Below are 15,364 nucleotides of genomic sequence, written 5' to 3'. Positions count from 1 at the left end.
AGGCATGCTTTGCTCGCCCTCCCCCCCTCTTGTGTTTAGATGTTGCGCTGTCACGTGATGTGACTTAGACACTTTGGGGGTTCTTAAGTTGTTTACATATCATTTGTATTTTTACCAGTTGTTTTGTTGTTGAGAATTTTAATTGTACATTTTGTATTATAGTTTCTCAACAGTACTTCATTTAATTAGTTTGCTGGTTTGCACACTTTCTTGTAATATTTGTATTAAAAAAAATAGATAACTAAACCACCACAGCAGACCCGATGGCAGTTTCATGCTTTGCAGCATCATTTATTCTTACAATAATAACAGCGTTGCTGTAACAGTACATTACACCCTGCAGCTCTCCCGCTGCCAGCCGTACCCATCACCAACAACAACAGACAGCTTTGCGCTGGGAAGAGGAGGGAGGGGCGGTAGTTACACTCTCAGTAGCACAGGAACAGAGCGGGAGGGGGAGACAGAGAAAAAGAGCCAGGGACAACAACTTAAATTAATTGAGATTTAGCAATTTAATGATGTATCCACCTTATTTATTGAAAAGTATCTGTATCGATATCGGTGATACTGGCCGGGATTTACTTGGTATTGGATCGATACCAAAATATGCAGTATTGCATACCACTACCACAAACGAGGACCGAAACAATACTCTGAGGCTACGTCCACACTAGCCGGGATAGATTTGAAAATGGTGTTTTCGTCTGAAAAAGCTCTGCGTCCACACAAGCGTTTTCAGTCGTTTTCACACCCATATGGAAAAGATATATATAAATCTTAGAAAGTTTGTATCTGTCTTGTGTATAACTTGTATGAAAAGAAGAGTGAAAACAGATAAGATCCCTTGAAAAATTATATGAATGAAAGTTGTATGTTTTGGATATTTCCCAAAACAATATGAAACAATATATGAAAGTAATGAGAAAGTGGCCACTTTAATGAGTAAATCATATAAGCCTTATATGATTCAGTATATGAAGCAAGCCAAATCTCATGCAAGTTATTTAAAAGTTTTTTCAATTTCTTTTCCATATCAGCAGAGTTGCACGTCCACATTGAATCAGCCGAAAACGCTTACGTTCCAGTACTGCGCATGCGTGAAACGCAAGAAGATTCAACCTCCCTCATTTCTGTCTGCCACTTATTTACTTTCTGGCTCTTTGAAAAGTTTTTTAAATGGACTAACAATGAGGTGGAGTTGTTGCTGCGAGTAACACAAAGGTACAAAGTTGGAAAACGTGAGAATTAAAGAATTTGAAGAAAAGCTATCTGGAGCATGTACAGACTGATGTTAATCTTTAATATGGCTGTCAAAATTGAGAGCAAACAAAACAACTGCTGTATAATGCCTTCCACTATCTCAGTTTAACTGGTTACATTACTGCATCATGCCTAACATGCGTTTTAGAAAGTCTGCGTTTTTCCACACTGCGACACGGAAGCTCCGTTTTCAAATGTATCCGCTTTGGAGAATGTTTTCAAAAAGCTGCGTTTTCCTTGAGTAAAAACACCATGTCAGTGTGGACGGGAGGCCACAAAAAGATGCGTTTTCAAACGAAAATGCATTAGTGTGGACGTAGCCATAGGCTCTTAAAGTGACCTCTGTCTCTGTGCCAGGGATTTGAGGGAAATGCCTCAGAAAGACTCAGCTCTCTCTTTGTGGTGTCTCAAAAAGAGATACCTCTTTGTGAAAGAGACCAAAATTCTCTCACAAAGAGGGGGTGAGGGTGTTGCCACAGCCTTCATGTAATTGCGTTGCCAGGGAACATGTACAGACATGTCTCCCTTTAAAAGAAACAAAGGAGTCAATTCTATTGTGCTAATATCAGATAACCAGTACCAGGGTTGGCATTTTATTGGTGTTGTTTATGACGTATTAATGCCTGAAAGTCTCATATTTGGGAAGTTGGGGAGGCACAGCAAGCATACCTCCTCTTTCCCGGCAGCACTCCAAGTAACAGTCCTTAAAAAAAGAAAAGCAAAAGGACTGTAGAGGCATAAATCAGTATAAAGAAAATTTGTTACTACAAGAATAAATGGAGTTGCTCTGCTGACATCTTTTTTTTAAAATTTATTTTATTGACTGACTTTAAATGAGCCCACGCCCACTCCATCCTTCCCAGTAACTCCTCCCAAGGAAACGTTAAAATAAAGGAGCTGTTCTCAGAGTCAGTGAATAAACACACGAACCCAAAGGTCTAAACATCTGGAAAGTCCTGGAGGAAGAGAATGGCTGGACTCATCTGTACTCTGCTTTCTGCGTGCCTGCTGGGTTGTACCTCTCAGGGTAAGCTGTGGTCTGTGTACCAACTTTAATCAGTCTGCATGAAGTTGTAGGCTGTAATCAGTAATAAAAGTTTTAGGTGGAGTTTGTTCCATTATCTCAAGTGTACAATTACAATTCAACCACACAAACCTGGAGTAAGTCAAAGTTAACTAAATGAGGAATTTAGGAATTACAGACATTTTTATACACAGTTCCTCATTTTCCGATGGAGGACTGTGTATAAAAGTCGATTCATGGCCAGGTGACGTCTGCTCCCTTGTTATTTCATGACAAATGAAGCAGACATTGATTCAAAGTGTTGAAAATGGACTTCATAGTGAGCTCAGCAGCACCACAGAACCTGAAAGAAGATAACTAAAGTGCACAGCTGCAGACTTTTTCCATGGTTGAGACAAACGACTTCACAAAGTCTAACAAAGTCAAAAACACTCATGATGAAGAGGAGTATTATTATGAAGTCTAAAACCAAAAGATGCCCTTAATAATAATAATAATAATAATAATAATAATAATAATCATCATCATCATCATCATCATAATACAGTCAAATTAAACCCTGTTTTAAATTCACGAGTGTGTTTCTTGGTTGTAAATGTTGAGTGTTCCTGACTTCTTTAGTTGTTCCGATCATAGAAATAATTATGTTTATTTAATCAGGCATTTTAGATGTCTTCTTTGATTTGTCGAACTGGTCAGTGGATTTTTTTTAAACAATCATTCAAATTGTGATTTTTTTGCTCGATTTCTTAATAATCTTTTTTTTTCCTTTTTTTTCTTTTTTACACTCCTTAACATAGGATAAACTTTTAAGAGCTTCAGAAAAAACCAGATACTTTTTACCAGTTAAACGAGTAAATTTAAGGGAAAATTCCCTGGATTGTCATCAAAACACATTATATTGTCCCAAATGCTGCTACCCAAGTGTTAACTGTACAGTCCATGTCCAGCGATGCTGATGTTTTCTGTCGAAGTAATCAGCTGTTTGAAACCTTTAACCTCTCTGCTCTGTAAAGTTTCTCTTTCAGATCAGAAACACATCACAGCTGAGTCTGGACAAGACGTCACTCTGACATGTCAAGCTGCAAACAACAACATCCAGACTGTGGAGTGGAGCAGAGCTGACCTGGGAGATGAATATGTTTTTTTGTATCGAGATGAGGTGTTTGTTCCAGAAAACCAGCATCCATCTTTTATGAACCGGGTGGATCTACAGGACAAACAGATGAAGGATGGAGACGTGTCTGTGATTCTGAAGGATGTGACACCTGCTGATAGTGGAACATATGAGTGCCGTGTTACGATAAAAACAAATCGCAGGAAGAGAGCAAATCTGGATAATGACCCCATCTGCATCATCACCGTGAGTGTTGTTGTTCCTCCAGGTGAGTGAGTAGAGTTGAGTGTGTGTGTGATCAGAGGTGAAGCTGCTTCCTGGTTGTTGATGTTTGTTTCTAAAGATGTTGTTGATGAGACTTTGTAGAAAGCAGCTGGTCTGAGTGATGTGATCAGAGTGCAGTAGATAATGTCTGACAGCAGTTTGAAGAGGAAATGGATTCTGTTCTGTTCTTCACTCATCACCTACCTGACAGCTGACACCTCACACCTGTTTCTCACCTGCAGGTCAGACAGGAGGACACACAGAGGATGACTGCACTGTACTGATCATCTGTCTGTTTGTTTTGGTTGTCTTCGCTGTCACTGCTGTTGCTGTTGCTGGATTTGTGATCTACAGAAAGCATAAAAATGCAAAAGAAAAAGAACTTCTGATCCCGTCCCAATATCTCAAACCTCTTAATAGGGCTGCCACAAACTATTATTTTGATAGTCGACTAGTCACCGATTATTTTTGCAATTAGTCGACTAATCAGATCATGCATCCATTGAACGTAAAACGTACAGCTTATTGCACCAGCAGCATCTGCTCTTATATAATTATCATTAGCTTACAGCTTTAAGTGTTTAAGGTATGTGCTAACTAAAAATAAAGACAAGATGATAGTTTATTAAGTTTTAATGAAATTTGCAGATTGTTTCGGAGGAGTTTAATAAACTCAGCCGTCTGCTCCTTGCTATCTACAATATAACGGGACACTGGAGTATATTCTCGAGCATCTCACGCTTCTGATAATCAGCTGTCTGCTTGACTTTATTCAGCTGTGTAAAAACTATAACTTTAATCTCAGCCAAACCGATTTACTCGGGAACAAATAAAATACTGAAAAAAGCCAAACAGCCTTGAACCCCTGGCTAGCTATCGAGCTGGTGGGTAACAGACGTCTCTGAAAACGTCGGAGCGCTTTTGAAAATATGTGGTGTCTTGATAAACTGAGCAAATACTTGAGGTTTACACAGCTACATTCTCACCTGAAAATATATTAAATAATATATAAACAATATAATTCTGATTCTGAATCACTTTAACTAATCTCTCAGCATTATTACAATATTCTGCTGTTTACACTGGATGTCTTTGCTGCAGTGTTCAAATATTCAGCTTAGTTTTAGAACCTGTGCAGATATTATTTAGCAGTGACCTGCAGTTGTTCAGAAGCTCTAACTTGAACAAAAACACGGTGCTTCTGTTTTTAATGTGATAGCTGCTGATTAGAGTCTGAAACTTGAACTTGATACACTTGAAACTTTGCTGTCAAACAGCCTGATGGAAACAACGTGGAAATCGCTTCAGTTTGTTAACAGATTAAAGTGAAATTAATTAACTGGACTGACTCAACCATCACTCTTGGTTTGTGTTCAGCAGCAGAAATGTGAATTTCAGAGATCAGAAGATTAGAATCAACAATAAGAACTTTTATACATTTTAATAATAATAATAATAATAAGACATTTTATTTATAGGCGCCTTTAAGACCCTAAAGGTCACCTTACAATAGCACAAAAACAAAGTTCTCTTGAAACAGACAAATACTCAGTTTACACTATGGTAACATTAGAGCTGGGCTTTAACATTAATGTACTCCCTCAGCACTGAATCTATATGGCACTTAAAGCTTCAGCAAAAGTTACCATGATGATTTATCCAGGTAAAGTCACAGCCGCTTTCCTGGTACTGAAAACTGACTTTAAGCTGAGACAAAATTTGCCAACCGATTAACCTCGCTCTGTAGTACGCTCCTCAGCTGAACTAAGATAATAACAAATAAATAAAACAATTTCAACACTCATTATACTATCACAAAAATAGATTAGAGATTGGTCTGAATACCAAAACTGTTGAAGAAACCTCAGAGCAAAACAAAATTAAGATCAAATCAAATCATAAAAATAAAGATAAAGGCAAGGAGAAAACCTACTTACTCTTTCTGTGTTCCAGCCTCAGTAAATTTGCCACATTAACATCTGCTGTAAAATGTATCTCACCAGTGTAAGCTTTGTTTTGATACCAAGATTGTTTACATGGACTTTTCTCCATTCATTTTTGGGTTTGTCATTTTTCAAGGATGAAGCTCAGGCAGCCCTGTTGGGGCTTAAAAGGATAAACTTTAATCACTGAACTTTTGGAATAGGTGTTGGGATGAAACTCCGTTAATTATATATGTACCATGTGTGTTTTGGCAGTGCCAGGAGCTCTGCCATCTACTGTCATCTACAAGTATTGTATTGTACACAGGTATGAATAGACTCATGAGCCACAAAAGATTGAAGTGCAACCTGATCGACATTATTAATTTAAGGAAAATGTGAATCTAATGAGGACTTATGAACAACTGCTGTAGTCTGATCCTGTGACGTGTCTCTGTCATTGCTTGTTGTTTAGTGAAAAATGCTTGCATGTAAAACTCATAATCACAATAAAAGAATAAAAGCAGAAATGTGAAAATCATCTTCATCACTGCTGTTTCTGTTTTGGTTTCTTTCTTTCTGAAGAAGAAGATCTTTGTGCATTTTTGAACATCAAACATTCATTTCATTGTGACACATCTTTACCCTGCTATAAAAATCAGGTATATAATCAGGCTTCATGTCAGTCGTCCACAGAATAAAGTCCTGATGTGTTTTTGTTTGTCTGTTTCTTTCAGGTTGAATTTAGCTCATCACCCTGTAACATTTAATGCTATGTGGGTGCACTCTGCAGCTCTGGCTGTTGCTGAGTGCAGTTTGTGACTGAGTGTGCAACAGAAAAAAAAGTGTTTAATTTTCTGACTTTTGCACGGTGAATTTGACCATTATTCCTGCTATCAGAAGAATCTCTTTCAACCTTCAAACAGACTCATTTTGTTCATCTTTAAGAATGTTTTAGTGCACGAGTCCCGATTTTGTATGTTAAAAACCACGTTGTCAGTGTCACAATGACCTATTAACACTCAGGACTCACCCACATGGCACCAAGTGAACACAGTGCATTTATTTATAGGGAATAAAGGTGAAACACAAAAGTTCAGAGTAGTAGGAAAGCCCACTGTACTTGAGGCAAAATCCAGACAATGACAATTCTTGCCCAGAATACAAGCAGATGTCAAGTAGTGAGACTGATTCACTGCTGTTTCATTTTTTTTTTTTTGTCTGTCCCATTTGGTTCTTTAGCCGTCAGAATTGTTGTCTGAAGACCAACAAGGATACCAAATGGATTTATTTTGCCAAATGGATCATCATGGCATTGCCGTATTGGTCCATTTGATCAAACTTTGTTGTTATTATTTATTTTATTTTCAGTTGTTACAGATGGGACAGACATGACTGGGGGATAGGAAAGGGAGAAAGAAAGAGAGGAAGGAAAAGAAAAACAGACGGGAAAAGGGACAGTGAGAAAGGGCACTTACAAAGACAAAGAGAAAAAAAAAATCTCCTGGATCACCTGTTGAGAGAAAAAGAAGAGAAGACAAGCAAAAAAACCCAAACAAAAACAAAGCAACATACTAAACACAACACCATCACGTTAATCTAGCTAAGTGTGAACAGCAGTAAATACTAAATATTGAAAGTTGTTGTGCAGCACGCAGGACAGACAGCGCACAATGTGCTTTGAAGTAGCAGCTAAGAAAGGTGTAGTTTATGTCTACGAACAGTGAACACCCGTGTGCACACCTGTGTGGATCAACGCGCTTGTATACAAAAGGTTTCCCCATGTAACGGTCTGCTAGAGGGTGTGGAGGCCCATAGCCCCGTCCCCCAGGGCATGAAGCAGGCATGGAGGAGATCCAGGCTCCAGACATCCAGAGGCCCCAGAGTGCGAGAGCCCAAGGAGTACCACCGGAGGGGCATCCGTGCCACCCTCCTGGGAAGGGCTGAGGAGATCCCCAGACGAGGGGTCACCCAGTAGCCACGGAGCAGAAGCCAGAGGGGGCTGCACTGGCGTGCCCGCCGGCTCTGCCGGCAGCCAGCTGTGCCAGAGTGAACCGAGTTGCAGGCCCCGAGGCCGGAGGCCCGAGGGCCCCCTTTGCCCCGGAAGAGGCCTGACCGAGCGACAGGCACCAGGCCCCGCCAAGTAGCCACCGGGAGTGAGCTGGTGCATACCTGAGCGCCCAGCCCCGGACACCAAGAAACACCAATGCACCAACCCCTGAGGGCATCAGTTACCAGCAGGGAGTGTGGTGAGGGGAGATAGGCCTCCACACTTGGAGGGCCTGGGAGTGCCCAGGGAGGTGGAGTCTAAGACCCGACCTGACATATAGACACAGACAAACAGGCACACACAGACATAAACATGCTTTCCCACCCTCATGCACACATATACAAACACTCAGCACTCACCCAACATAGGGTGCTGTTTCTATATGAAGCTGTCGTGGAATTTTTTAAATAAAGTCTGCAACACGGAAAGAGCTGCGATGTTACTGCGAGCAGGAGAACACACATACACATCAAAACATAAAAGGTTCAAAGTAATGAGTGTTCTAACCTTGAGGCGTTGCAGCGCCCCTTTTATCCACCTCACAAACTCTGTGCATCTTTTCAGTTACAACAGTCTTTTTCCAACCCGGGCTGTTGCTGAACAAAGAAAACTTACGCTATAGTTTCCTGAACCAGCACCTGGCGCAGCCTTGAGCTTCATCCCTCTAAGCAAACCAGCAGATAACACTGTGAAGCTGTTAGCAGATAACATAGTGAAACATTGTTAGGCTAGCAAAAGTTTTCACAAGGTCATGCTGACACATACTTCATGCTTCATCTTAAGCAGGCAAAGGTTTTACAAGAATCATACAGACAGATTCTAAACACATAAATCTAAATGTGAGGATAAACTAGAATTTGTCCATAACATCTCACCCTTTGATTAAGGTTTAATCATACAAACATCATGAAAACAAAAGGTCAAATTCAACACCAATAAATATCAACAACATTGCATACTTAGAGAAGTTCACTACTTGCACCATTCCACACTGTTAAAGGTACAATTTTACACTTAGTGGTCATCCTTACTCTCACTATCATCTCTTCTTCATCTGAGTCTGAAATTTGTATGCAAAATATTAGTAATTATACTCAGGAACAACTTGAGAGAAGAAGAATATCAGATTATACATGGAAATATCAAACAGCATTTGTTGTTCACCTGCTGAAGGAGAGCTTTAACACTTTAGTTACATGAATTTGTTCATCCATGAGAAGCTGTTTATAAGATAAGGAAGTTATTCTGTGTGAAACATGTTTATGAAACCCATCATCCAATGTTTCCCATTTAGTGATTGTTTCTGTAAAAGAATCGTTATCATCAGTATTGTTAGGGATGAAGACACACATGCATCACCAAACATCACACACACACACTTCTTTGTGCAGTTCTATATTTTGCAATGTCCAGATGTTTGCCATCAGGGACAGTGAGTACCATTCAACCTGTGGATAAATACAAAGAACATCTAACTGATATCAGTGATCAAGGTCAGCCTTAGCTAACACCACAAGTAGCCGTGTCTTTCCTCACAGCTACAAATCCTCTTCTGTCCACGTCCCGACCTTGTCTCGTGTCTGCCCCCTCCTTTGTAAGAGACAGAAAAGAAGAAAAACAAAACATCTCTCTGCCTAGCTTTGATTCAGGACATGTCGTTCAGACTTCCTGACCCAGAGTCTACTCTACCCATTATCATGTGTATGTGTAAGCATGCTGCAACCCCCCTCTGCACTCTACATCATCCTGCATTATATCAATCCAGACAGGAACGCTGAACGAAGCTCGTGACTCACTGGAATAATTAGATATGTCAAAGGAGCTTACTGTTTAACAAAAGGTTGTTGATATATTTACTGTGGTAGTTAAGAAAGCTTTGCATTAGATCCTATGTGTCAGGAACTGGCATCACCCTATGAAGCAGTATTGCTGCCATGCAGAGTGTGCACAAGTCATTGTTAGTCAAATGAAATTTGCATATTATATTTACACTGGTCACTTTAAATCAGATCAGGGCTAGAGAAAAGTTTGAAACTCAGCAGTACACACTGTTCCTGTGTTTGTGATGTTTGGAGAATCATGTGAATGTTCACAATTAGAAATTCCCACCAATGACCACCTTAACTCAAAAACACACTGGAATTCTCAGACAACACTCCCTGACTGTTTATCAGGCGCCGTCTGTGTTCCATCACTGATCCCTTGTGGGTGGCACAGAGTCTCACTCGGCACATCACTAAGCTGGAGCTTTGTACGTTCTTGTTGGAGGAGGGCGCTTTTTCACCCCTCACTCTCTCGTTCCAACGCAGCTGCAGGATGAAAGAGCAGAGCACGTCATGCTCCCTTGATGACCTTCTCAGCGTCTAACGCAGGGATCTTTCTTAACCTTTGTGGTATGATGCACAGTCCCACCTGCTAAATACACAGGAATTTTCTGTTAGCAGCTGCACAGTTCACACAACACTAATGTTTACTGTCAGACGCTCAGTAAACACCTCATTCCAACATTTTATCCCTGGAATGTGAGTTTCTTCCCAGTCTGTACTGTTGCACTCACTTTAGTCACAGACCCAATCGTGTTATTTAGCTTTTAAAATAAAACTGTGTGAGATGCTGTCATGTATTTGACAAGGCAAGTTTGTTCCCATGCAAATCAGACCCACATCATATTCAAATGAGGCCCACAGGCCATTAGACACCTCTGTGAGCAGTGGATGAGAGAAGCCTGCACAAGATGTGGCCTGCAATAAATAACAACAAACAGCGGGATCCACCAGTTCAACTGAGTGAACACAGTGAACAGTATAGTAATAAACAGCATAACTGTTTTATAAGCATTTAATTTTTAGGGAGGACAACACTTTTGGGTTCTCCCTGACTTGCTGCCCAGGTCTTCTCACCTGCAGTCAGCAGACCTAGCAAGGGAAACGTGTGGTGTGGACGCATCCATTATGAAAACTTTTTGTTCTTTAGTGAGTGAAATTGCAAGCGCAGCAAATATAAAGCTCTAAAATATACAATTCACTGGTAGTTTATCATTTTCAACACTGCTCTCCCCCTCATGTCTCTCATCAGGAGCCTGCGAAGCACTGTGAGAAGTGCAGTGAAAGCTGTCAGGAGCCAAAAAAGGCATCTGGAGACACTTGAAACACTGGCCCTTCCTCATGGAGCTCATAGCTCACTAAAAGACCTGACCTGTATTTAAAAACATGTTTATAGTCTCTGATCTATCACTTCTTTCAGCATTCAAATTAAATAACTGCAAGTTACAATTACTTACATCCTGACAAAGTGTGGTACTCTTCAGTTAACAGAATAAATTGTAACTCGTGTTTGAACTTTTGTCTAACCAACATAGCTGCAATACACGCACAGGCTTTTTCAAATGGCTGGTAACAACTCTCCATGTTAACACACAACAAGCTCCTGCTAGGCACATCAGGAAGTGTGTAAATAAAACATTTGTTTTCACATCATCACTTCTTGTGACAGTAAAAAAAAAAACAAATAAAAGATTGATTCTATAGCTAAACTAATACCTTATAAAGGTTATCATATTTTAACCAGTTTCTCCAGCTGGGTTACATAAAGTCACGTGCACGTACACATGTGCACATAAGCATACACATAAACAAAGAAAGTAGAGAAAACTCCAGCAATCAGATGATTCCCTACAGTATGAGCAAGAACTCTGACCACAGTGAGAAGTAAAAACTACCTCATAAGGAAAACCCATCCAGAACCACCAGGCTTAGGCCTCCATCTGCCATGACTGGATGGGAGTGAGGGGAGGGAGACAAGCTGTGGGACACAGAGACATCTCATGCTAAACAGATGCAGTGGCGGCTGGCCCATAGGGGGCGCTCGGGCTCCGCCCCCCCAAATGTGGAGGAGTAAAAATATATATTTTTAAAAAATTCATCAATGATAGTTTTACTATGTGTGTGCCCATATACAGCCAGGCGTATTTTAACATTTTCACCAGCTGACTCATTAAAGTTCAACCAACAAACGGTGTTTTTCTTCTTCTGGGGCACTCGTCAAAGCGCCCTTGATATGCAGTGAAATAGCCTATCATTAAATGGTTGCCAGGGGAAAATAATAAATATTTGACCTATCAGCGTCGCTGAATTAAATGGTTTGGGGGCGCTTAAAATTGCGCCCCTGCAGAAAACGCGCAAAGATTTGCTGTTCTAGAATTTTACCTCAGTCAGTAGCCTAAGTGAGCTATAAGGTCAGAGAGAGACGATGGCAGCGGTATTGTTAACGGTTGAGGCACAGCCTCCCCCAAATTCGGTTAGATCGCTTCTAACCTACCCTTTTGCCAGAAGGACAATGGCAGAAAAACTGCAAGTTAAAGAGTTGGGACCTGACAAGCCCGAAATTCAACTAACCCAGGCAACGAAGGAGAAGTCAAAAGCATACAACAGGACTTTTTGTCGGAGTTGGTTCCAGCGCAAGTCGTGGCTGACAGGCTGTGGAACAGCTAATGCACTTTTTTGTTTCCCGTGCATACTGTTCAAAAGTGACAAGTGTGATTTGACGTGGACACAATCTGGACAAACCGACTTAAAGCACCTCTCCGAACGAATCAAGAAACATGAAAGCTCACGAGTTCATATGGACAACAGTGTAAAGCTAGCTGTGCTAGGGAAAACTAGCATAGCGGCGCAGCTAGATGATGGACATCGGATTGCTTTAAGAAGGCACAACGAAGAGGTAGATAAAAACCGTCATATTTTATCTAAAATCATCGATTGTATTAAGTTTTGTGGTGCTTTTGAGCTAGCAATGCGGGGACATGATGAAAGTGATTCCTCAGACAATCCAGGGATTTTTAGAGGTTTAGTCGACTTGATGGCATCAATTGATCACGACTTGAGGCAACACCTTGAAAATGCTACTGTATTTAAAGGCACCTCGAAAACAGTCCAGAACGAGATCCTGGATTGCATGTTGGCAGTTCTGAGAGAAAGGATCGTGGAAGAAGTAAAGGCAGCGAAGTTTTTAGCCATTCAAGCTGATGAAACCACTGACATTTCTACACACTGTCAGTTAGTCATGGTGCTAAGATACATTGACCAACGAAACCGTATTCAAGAGCGTTTTTTTGAATTCATCAAGCTACCCAATGCTTGTGCAGATGCAATAGCCAGTGCCTTATCGGAGAGGCTGCGCTTCATCCTCCCCCAGGGACAAGAGAGAAAGTTGATCGCCCAGGCCTACGATGGGGCCGCTGTAATGAGGGGTACCACTGGAGGAGTGCAGCGTAAGATACAGGACATTTATGCTAACGCTCACTACGTACATTGTTATGCCCATCAGTTAAACCTGGTAATGCAACAAGCAACCTCCCACATCCCTCAAATCAGTCACTTTTTTTCCGACATAGCAGGATTCGCTTCTTTTTTTACTAAATCGAGCAAGAGGACTGCAGTGCTTGACGAGGTGGTGGCGCACTGACTTCCAAGTGCATCGGCAACCCGTTGGAACTTCAACAGTCGTGCTGTGAATACAGTGTATGAACATAAAGACGATCTGGTGAGGTGTTTTCAGACCATCCGTAACAGTGAAGGATTTGATGCCCCTACAAAGAGAGATGCCGGTGGTTTCGTGAGAATGCTGGAAGACGAAGCTTTCTGTTTTTTCCTGGCCTTGTTTCACAAGATAATGCCACATGTAGACATGCTGTATAACCACCTACAGAAGAGAAACATCGATTCTGTCACCATCGCAGGGATCACCCAGACATTCATCAGCCGCATGCAGGCTATCAGGTAGGCATAAAAGCATAAATATGTAACCTAGAATAAATGTTAATTATCTATGCATAGATTCTATCAAATTCTCTGCATATATTCTGTGTTCTGTGACTTAAATGTTTAATGGAATTCAGATAATTTTGATTTATATCAGCCTTTGAAGTAATTTTATGAAAAATATTTGATTAAGTATATTTGATGAAGTATATTCCCAGTAATGATTTGATGTAGCCTATACCATAGGCTATTTCCTGAAATTATGGCCAGGGCCTTTATTTACTTGCACTGGTTTTCCCCCAGCCATTAAACCAGGTCCGGTTATTAATTAAATCCGGTAATTCCCGGTAATTAGAACACAACCTTTGTTTGGTTTGTGTTTGGTTAATATATCCCTATTCAGTTTTCAGAAGCCATTAATGAAACTTATGTATTGGATCAGGGAGGCACTTCCTAATCTGGTTGTGGATGAGGAGTACAGGGGACCTGTTCAAGACCCACCCACAAAGAGACGGAGAACATTGGGGGAAGACAGGCAACACCATTTGGCACTGGAGGTAAGCACTAGCTGCTTGGTCTGATTTAAATCGGATCATCAGATAAAATCTAATGACGATGCTGTCAGATGTCATTTGATATAGTGGTCATGACTGTTTTGTTTTGTTATGGACAGATTTTTTTTTTCAGAATAATGATTAACATGAGACATGTGCCAAAGTCTTACCACTGAATCTAACTCTTACCAATTATATATTATTGGATAGGTGTGCGACACCATTATGAGCCATGCCAAGGAGAGGTTTTCTTTCACCAAGCACCTTGTCAGCGCCACTCTGTTGCAAGGAGACTTGTTCCAACAACACAGCAAAAATTTTCCAGATGCAGCACTACAAACCACAGTGGAAGCCTATCCCTCATTGGACAAAGCCAGACTTAAAACAGAACTGTCCCTGATCTACGACAACGAGGAGTTTCAGAGTTGTAGTGGTGCGCTGGCGCTCTATCAGGTTCTGATGGAAAACAACCTTCAAGACACATTCACCGAAACTGTAAGTCTTCTTAACATCCTCATCACCACACCAATGACAACATCAGAATCGGAGAGGTGTTTCTCTACTTTAAAGAGGATAAAAACTTTCCTGAGAAACAATATGGCTCAGGATCGGCTCAACGCTCTGGCTATGCTGTCCATAGAGAAAAAACTCACACAAGAACTTCCTGATTTCAACACCAGGGTCATCGAGAAATTTGCCACTCAGAAAGACAGACGAGCAAAGTTCTTGTACAAATAAGAACCCTTAACCATATTTACTCTCTTTCTCCATCCCTCTCTCTTTCTCTCTTTAGCCCACCCCCCCAATCAGTTTACAGTTGTTGTTTTCAATAGTTATTTTCATTCATTCAAAAAAAAAAAAAAATCTGTTCATGTTCATTTTTACAAATCTATACAAATGGCCAGAATATGGTTGTTCATTTTAAATTTAAATTAAAATTGTGTTGTTTGATGTACTCATTAAATGGGTCATTTTAGTCGATATCATAAAAATTGCCCCCCCTGAGATTTTTTTCAGGAGCCGCCACTGAACAGATGTTTCTGAAGTAGTACCAATTGGATCCAGGTATGTCTGTACTTGGGGAGTTTACTGTGGGAAAAGAAACTGAGAGAAATTCTTCAAAAAATTACAGGAAGTCTATTGAGGTGAAATGAGCTCAGGCTTCACATTATACATCCGGGAACAACTGGCTGTCCTCCTGGAAGAGATGGCTGAAGAGAGGGAGGTCTGGGCTTCTTTCAAAGGGAGACTGCGATGGATGGATGGATGAACAAGCTTCATATGAGTATATCAGCAGTGACATACAGAATAGAAAATAAAATAGTCATAAAATCTTTTGAACCAAACCTTTTTAACTGTGTTACTGAGCAAGAGAAATGAAATGTTTTTGCCGTTAAGCAGCTGCTGCAGGCCT

At 40.7% G+C, this 15,364-nt stretch overlaps 2 protein-coding genes across 3 annotated transcripts; both read left to right on the top strand.

The window, feature by feature from the left end:
* Positions 1-2,139: 2,139 nt before the first annotated feature.
* On the top strand, positions 2,140-4,181 carry LOC109200020 (nectin-4). Of its 2 annotated transcripts, none has more exons than XM_019355396.2 (3): positions 2,140-2,287; positions 3,301-3,647; positions 3,908-4,181. In XM_019355396.2, exons 1-3 carry the CDS (start codon positions 2,230-2,232, stop codon positions 3,947-3,949), a joined length of 447 nt encoding a protein of 148 aa, XP_019210941.1. In that variant the 5' UTR covers positions 2,140-2,229; the 3' UTR covers positions 3,950-4,181. The 2 variants fall into 2 exon arrangements, with proteins under 2 accessions (XP_019210941.1, XP_019210940.1); XM_019355395.2 differs by having other exon boundaries at positions 3,301-3,669.
* Positions 4,182-13,106: 8,925 nt separating this feature from the next.
* LOC109200018 (uncharacterized) lies at positions 13,107-14,972 on the top strand. The gene is made up of 3 exons (XM_019355392.2): positions 13,107-13,414; positions 13,839-13,953; positions 14,161-14,972. Exons 1-3 carry the CDS (start codon positions 13,257-13,259, stop codon positions 14,686-14,688), a joined length of 801 nt encoding a protein of 266 aa, XP_019210937.1. The 5' UTR covers positions 13,107-13,256; the 3' UTR covers positions 14,689-14,972.
* The last annotated feature ends 392 nt before the right edge of the window (positions 14,973-15,364 follow it).

This window comes from Oreochromis niloticus, unplaced genomic scaffold (assembly GCF_001858045.2).
Source record: "Oreochromis niloticus isolate F11D_XX unplaced genomic scaffold, O_niloticus_UMD_NMBU tig00002581_pilon, whole genome shotgun sequence".
Lineage (NCBI taxonomy): Eukaryota > Metazoa > Chordata > Actinopteri > Cichliformes > Cichlidae > Oreochromis > Oreochromis niloticus.
This window is presented reverse-complemented; position numbering and strand designations above follow the sequence as displayed.

Excerpts from the sequence above, each read along its gene's own strand:
- LOC109200020 (XM_019355395.2), top strand. The coding sequence starts at position 2,230 with ATGGCTGGACTCATCTGTACTCTGCTTTCTGCGTGCCTGCTGGGTTGT. Across the intron at positions 2,288-3,300 it reads GCTGGGTTGTACCTCTCAGG|TTTCTCTTTCAGATCAGAAA; the intron begins GTAAGCTGTGGT and ends TGCTCTGTAAAG. Across the intron at positions 3,670-3,907 it reads GAGTGTTGTTGTTCCTCCAG|GTCAGACAGGAGGACACACA; the intron begins GTGAGTGAGTAG and ends TCTCACCTGCAG.
- LOC109200018 (XM_019355392.2), top strand. The coding sequence starts at position 13,257 with ATGCTGGAAGACGAAGCTTTCTGTTTTTTCCTGGCCTTGTTTCACAAG. Across the intron at positions 13,415-13,838 it reads AGCCGCATGCAGGCTATCAG|GGAGGCACTTCCTAATCTGG; the intron begins GTAGGCATAAAA and ends GTATTGGATCAG. Across the intron at positions 13,954-14,160 it reads AACACCATTTGGCACTGGAG|GTGTGCGACACCATTATGAG; the intron begins GTAAGCACTAGC and ends ATTATTGGATAG.